The sequence below is a fragment of the Anabas testudineus genome, chromosome 24, assembly GCF_900324465.2.
Source record: "Anabas testudineus chromosome 24, fAnaTes1.2, whole genome shotgun sequence".
Classification (NCBI taxonomy): domain Eukaryota; kingdom Metazoa; phylum Chordata; class Actinopteri; order Anabantiformes; family Anabantidae; genus Anabas; species Anabas testudineus.
The window spans coordinates 15,126,374-15,133,392 of NC_046632.1; the positions used below are offsets into that span (position 1 = coordinate 15,126,374).

Genomic DNA, 7,019 nt, shown 5'->3' on the forward strand with positions numbered 1-7,019 from the left:
CTTGTGATCATTGTACATGTCTTTCTGATCATTTGTGCAGCCAATCAGCAATCCTCACCTACAGTACATCAAGCCTTTAGTTATATACCCTGAAACTGAATTATCATCATGTGAGTAAAACCAAATGTCCCCCTCTTGCTCCCTTGCAGCTGAGTACTATCTCCTCCAATCACTGTTGCAAAACTGAGGCATCTGGGACTTTCTGAAGCCTCTAGTGATTCTGGTTTTACAAACAGGAACCAAAGTTTATTGCTTAAATAATACTGCCAAAAGATCTGCTTACCAGCTGGATCAGTGTGTTTTATCACTGATTACAATAATATCTGATGGGACAACTGTGTGCGGAAGCACTGAGAGTACTTGTTGTCCTAATCAGACGACTTGTACAAACACACTTATAATGACAAATGTTGCTCTGGTTTCAGATTTTGGTTTATGTGGAGGTGTTAACAATTTTCACTTTGCCATCGTGCACTACTCCTCCACGTTTACCCTTCATATACTGTTTTGTGTAACTAATGTAAAGAGATAAATCCAAGCTCCGTCTGCTGAGGCGTCTACAGCTGAGAGCGTTGTTAATATAAGGATGTGGAAGAATTCGGCCACACCAAGAACTAAAATGTCAAGATCAGTCAGCGGGTTCAGGCTGTGGTTATGTTGAGTTTGTGCTTGATCATAGTTGACGACCTCAACACGATGTGTGGTGCTCACAAACTTTAGCTTCAGCTCCAGCCAACATTTCTGGTCTCTTTGGCTGCAGTTACACGATTCTGAAAGTGGTGCACAAATGAACCATCAGCTCCCTTTGAAAGGGAGGTTTGAACACTTTTATATGTATTTATTGCTTTTCACTGTATAATGGGCAGGATATGAACAAAACAGAGCTATTAAAACAGCACAGAAAAAGAAGTGAAAAACAGATGGAGGGGGGGACGTGGAACCAAAACAAGAAAGAGTTTCTAAGTTGAATGGAGCAGACCAGTGAGCAGTCATCAAAAACCATCACAGAAGATACAGACACAGGCGGAAACATGCCTTTTTAATGGTGTGATTCTCTGTGTGCAGGTACTGGTCTGATCTGGATGGATGACGTCGCATGTACTGGGACTGAGGACACCATCCTCCGGTGCAAATTTTCTGGCTGGGGCAAAACTAACTGCGGCCATGTGGAGGATGCCGGCGTGACCTGTGCCATTTAATTTTTACATCCTGGCGCTGCCGCAGCTGCTGGATATAATCTCAAACAGTGCCTTAAACTTTTCAAGTTGCAACGTCCTAACATTTGCACCAGGGGTGCCATATCAGCAGTATGTTGCTTATTTACCTGCAGAAAAGTGCCACCTCACCTGACAAGCCTCCACGTTGTGCATGAACTTAATTTGCAGCTTTTTTTTAAGAAGTTCACAACCAAGCATGTGGCTGTTTTAGCCACAAGACTGAATTATGGGACCAATGAAGAAGAAAACATTTTAAACTTCAAGAAACAGTGTTGTGTTTTATTAACAGAACTGTCTGAGCTGGTACGCAGTGATGATTGCACGATGGGGCTCGTCTTCAGACAGAATAGCAGAGCTCACCTGCAGTGACGGTGACCTGTAGGAGCAGCTCAGGAGCTCGTCTGGAGTCGGGTTGCTCCAGTGTGAGGTCGACCTGATCCAACAGCTTCATCATCAGAGCCTTTGTTTGTCAGCTGTTCTCAGAAGTAGCTGTGGAGCTAAAAAGGCAAACAAACCGACAAGAGTATGTCGTTGATGAACTGATTTTCATTTACAGGCAGCTGCTCCTCACAGTATTACATTGGAATGGCTTTTGCTAAGCATACCACAGAATTGCCTTATCATAAATAATATAGCAGTGTATAGTAGGTCTGTGATCATTTGGTGATTTGCAGGTCGAAAGAACAAACAGTAAAGAAACAAAGTTCTCTAATGCGTGTTTCTATATGAATCGTTGAATTGTTAAACCTGCAAATCACCAAATTAATCAACTAGCTTACTTCTTGCTTTATATTTATTAAATAAAAATACAACTAACAGACTTTGGAAAGGGTTAACAGTCATTACAGTTGACAGATGAAGCGACTATAGAGAAAGGAGAACAGATAGAGTACAGAGTATAAACAGATGGATTCATGGACTCCTGCCCTGTACGATTTATAACGGTGGGCCTGTCAGTGTTGGCTGCCAAATGTTGGGTTGTTTCAGCAATAATGCACATACTTATGCATGCACACACACAAGCACACACCAAAAACAACCATAACAAACTAGTTATGTTGCTCGCAAATGTATAAAAGCTGAAACCTCCCAAGTGTCCTTCGTCTCTTCTCATTTGGAGCCAAGAGGAGACATCAAGCCACAGGTTAACATAAAAAATGCTGTATCTTTACTCAGACATGGTTAAATTTGAAGAGGGAAAATATTCCAGTGCACCTTAAAATCAAGCAAACTCACAAACCTAATTTTCCTCCCAAAGGCTCATGTTATATCCCCCCTGCTCTTATAATCTATAGTGAAATCTGTCCCACTTTAAACAAATCAAGACTCGTCTGACCCACTCACTCAAAATGAATCTGGACACACGATGTCCATTCAAGAGTTTGTGTCCAAGCAAAAGGAAGAAAAGAAAACATGTGTTTAATGTTACCGCAGCCAGAAATAACTTTCTCTACCTCAAATTGTCAAGTGCCTTAGTGTTTGTGAAGGTTTCAGTTGTAAACCACGACTCTGCCACAGAAGACGATAAATTAAAGAAGCCAAGAGGAAAAGTGAAGTTTGGAAATGAGAAAATGAGGTGAGAAACCAGCTTCAATAAACTGATAAACTGACGGTAACTTGGTTTTCTCTGTGCAAGGGCTGATTGGAACTTGTGTACAAAGTATTGTCATCAAGTTGCTTTCAGTACAGAACAGTGTCATAATCTTTTACGTCTTTTTAAATCACATATTTCCTGCAAAGTCGATAAAATACATTCTACAATTTATTAGAACGATCATAAACAGCCCCGACAAACTGCTCCTTGTTTGTTCTCTTATTAATTTGTTTAATTTGTTCGTTAAGTTCTTCATATTGTGACTATTGGGACTTGATGACACTAATACATCCCACTTTTGTTCTGCATGTTATTATTATAATAGGCACTCATTTGTATTAGTGCATTTTTCAAGCGAAATAACCAAATATCCTCTGGCTTCTGCTGATTTGATGTGTTTCTTTATTGTTGTAAATTGAACGTGTGTGGGTTTCGGCCTGTTGATCAGACAAAACAAGATATTTACAGATGTCAACTTGTGCTTTCCAGATATTTAGACCAAGAATTTAATCTATTAATAGGAAAAATAATTGGCTGCAGCCCTTAAACACATGTGTTTACTCAGGACACATCTTAATATCTATCAGACAGTGTTTTAAAGATACTATCAGCTATTTCTGAAATGCATTTGTATTTGCTTGTTTTTTTATCCTCATCTATCAGACAGGAGGATTTGTTTGAAGTCTTACAGCCCAGGAAACAGTAAAGCTGTGAAACAGCAGCTGACAGCGACAGAACATCTTAATCACCTCCACCTCCAATCACACATTAAAGACGCAAAATAGATTTGTCATCGCCTCATGGAGCTGCTACAGTGCACAGTGGCCCGTAATGATATGAATATGCAAACTGGTAATATTTATACTTTCAGTGAGTGTGTGAGTGTAGACAGGGCTTTTGTGTTTGCTGATGTCTGTTCATCACATTACTTTGGTCAGTTATTACTTAAAGCTCTGCCTTTTTACAATAATTGCCAAAGATAACACCCAGGGCGCCTTCAGTGTAGGTTCCCTTTGCTTATTTGTCATCTTCTATTAAAGAAAATAACCAGAGTAAAGAAAACATTAGTTGGAATTCCTCTAAAACCTTTTTGTTAGAAACTAGTTTGCTATTCAGACAGGTTTTGAGAAAATGTGTCATGTGTTGTTATAAATCATAACTTGAATATTTAGTTTTTCACAGTATTGATGCAAATGTGTGTTTAATGTTCACTAAACAGTATTTTGATAAAAGCAGGAACTATCAGTGCACATAGGAAGTTATGGCAGTTTTCAGTGTCACTCTTTGTAATTTTCTTTTTAACTTAACTGAAGCAAACTGATATTTTGGATCACATTAATGCAATATTTACTTAAAAATACCACAGCATCCAGTTGGTTTGTGCTGTCTCACCTGTTAATGCCTAATATTCTTACTATAAGTATCACAGCTGTAGTGCCTATAAAGAAACTCACTCCTCTTTTAAATACTCTCTACAAAGTAATCTAAATTCTTAATCCACTTTAAATTGACCCAGTTACTGCACTATTGGTGCAGACAGTTGGATTGAAGGGATTGTGGTATAAATAACCTGTATCTAGGCCCAGCTACTGGTAAATCCTAAATATCCTGTGTGTTTTCATAAGTACTGCTAGAAGTACTATAGGTGCTGTACAGTAATCAGATTGATGTATATCTTAACAAGCACAGTAGAAATTCTAGTCAACAAATACATTTATTAATGGGGAAAAGTGTATTTTAACATAACATTTATGATCTTGAAAGATCAGCTTATCTAACTATAGATGATAGTTAAAGTACTATACAGTATAAACATGAGTGTGCAGCCAGACAAAAAAAGCTTGAAGTCATATATCTGTTCTTGGTTACTACTTCATGTTTGATGAATGATAAAAACTTGTTATTGTTGTTGCATTTTGAAGGTCAGCAGTGATTTAGGGTGAACAACAGGATGATTTAAATTAAATATTTGTCTCCATTAAAATAGGTTCAATAACACAGATTCGGCTTTGGCATCAGAGCAACATTTAAAACTCCTCCTTGATTGTAGGAATAGACTGCAACAGGTGAAATTAGTGCACCTTTTAAAACCTTACGGATGCAGTGCCAGTGGCCCCTCCAGTTGATTTTCTTGCAGAATAAAAGTTGAGATGTGATTTTCCTGATTAGTTACCTGAGATCAGAACAACTGAATTACTCAAAAATGAAAATCATGCCAATACTTTAAAAGTGAATACAAGTGCACTACTGCTTAACTGTGTATTTTTTCCAGTATGTACATTTGTAATGTATTCTTGGCTGTGCACAGACCTTTCTATATGCAACTTTTGGAAAATGGCTCTAAGGGCGTGTATACATGTTTCTGTTTTTATTACACTGTGCTGGTCATAAAACATATAAGGGCTGTGTAGCTAACACACAACAATACACCTTTGTACCACTAAAATGTTGTATATGCACTGCTGAAATAATAAAATGTAGATTTGTTTAAACAGGTAAACTTGTGATTCTTGATCAAATTTAAGACACGTTCAGGACATCAACAGGTGAAGAGTAAAGAGGAAGTTGACGTGGACGTGTGTGAGAGTGGTACAGTTTTGATCACGAGTGCCGGAGCACGTTGGCGTGTAGACTATGAATGTGCTCTGACTGACAGCTCAGAAGTGTAATCACAACTATGAATGTTTCCACATGTGAAGTAGATGAAGAAGTGGCTGAAAATCACCTGATCTCCAATGCATGTGTTCAACAGTCAGGACAAAAACAATGAACTACAGCTTTGATTTAAGTCGCCATGTTTTCATTTAGTCTACAGTAAAGATTTCAGTATTTTTTATTTGATAAAGCAAAATGTGAACGTATACATTACAAACACATATATATATATATATATGCAGTTGGATTCATTGTTTTTATCTGTATCCCTTCTGATGCTGTGGTTGAAATTTAAATTACACATTAAATCAAACAACACTGCAACAACAGGTTTGAAGCTGGAGTTGGAGCTATAGCGCCACCAATGGGCCACCCCTGAAAAAGCTGTAGATTTGATGCCTTGAGGATTTAATTACATCTGGCCCAGATGTCCACTTGGACTCCTGGATTGACTAATTAATTATAAGATTCATGTTATTATAATATGAATCTGGACAAACATGATATGAACACAGAGGTTTTGGTCAAAGAACCAGAGATAACTGACTACAATGTCATGATATCTGAGAAAACCTATGATCAAAAGCTACAAAACAGCTGCTAAATTAATTTTATGGTGAGATTTTTATGTTTTCCTTCCTTCAAACTGTAGTAAATGACTTTGAAAGAGAGAACACAGAAGTTACAGAAGTATTCACCAGCATAAAAAATGCATAATGAAGTTTTTTCAATTGAGTAAATGACTTCTCTTAGTTTTTTAATTTGTAATTATTCATTTGATCACTGTAAGCATGTCGATTCTCCCCAGCGAAGAAGAGGAGGATGGTCTGTGGTCTGCCCATTAAGTAACACATCATTTAAAGTGCACCACCACATGTGGCGGCAGATCCCTCAACCATGAGTTGATTCCCCTTTGGGGGAACCAGAATTGGGGAGAAACAGACAGAAAAATCAATAGCCTCAGTCTTCTCTTGCACATCCATTTGTCATCAGACCACATTCCTACTCGTCCTCCTCATAATGGAGCAGTTATCCTGCCACACAATGAGGACACCAGGCTGGGAACATCTGCAGTGTATGTGAAGAAGCTAAAACAAAAAATGGGATCGTGAGAGTCGAGGTCGAGGTCAGATTCACCATCAGCACTGAGGAAATTCTTTCAGACTAGTAGAGAGAGCACAGAGTTGGACTGAGATACTCAAAGTGTCCCAGCAGGTCAGATTTGGTGAGAAATTTGAAGCACAACTGGTTCCACATTTCCTCCTTTGCGAAAGGGTGAAAGACTGGAACAAAAAGCCTTTAAATGCAAGAAGCAACATCCTCCAAAACATTATTATTATTTGAAATGTGACCTGTAGTCATTTTACAAACCCTGAGTACAGCTGCAACTACCCATTATTAACAATTTTCTTTAAAAATTAAAGAATTTAATCAACAATTCATTTAAACAATGAGTTAGAAAGAGTTATTAAATGGTTGTCAAGTAATTTTCTACTTAATTTTCTATTAAGTAGGTAGAATAATTTCTAAGTGACATAACTTACTTTTATGAT

General features: G+C 37.9%; 1 protein-coding gene across 1 annotated transcript in view; it reads left to right on the forward strand.

Moving 5' to 3' along the window:
• scara5 (scavenger receptor class A, member 5 (putative)) overlaps nt 1–5,298 on the forward strand; it is a 51,090-nt gene extending 45,792 nt beyond the window's left edge. Inside the window, exon 12 of the mRNA XM_026342050.1 lies at nt 1,066–5,298. Within this exon, the coding sequence (XP_026197835.1) occupies nt 1,066–1,199 (134 nt within the window). The 3' untranslated portion in view covers nt 1,200–5,298. The remainder of the gene's footprint in view (nt 1–1,065) is intronic.
• The last annotated feature ends 1,721 nt before the right edge of the window (nt 5,299–7,019 follow it).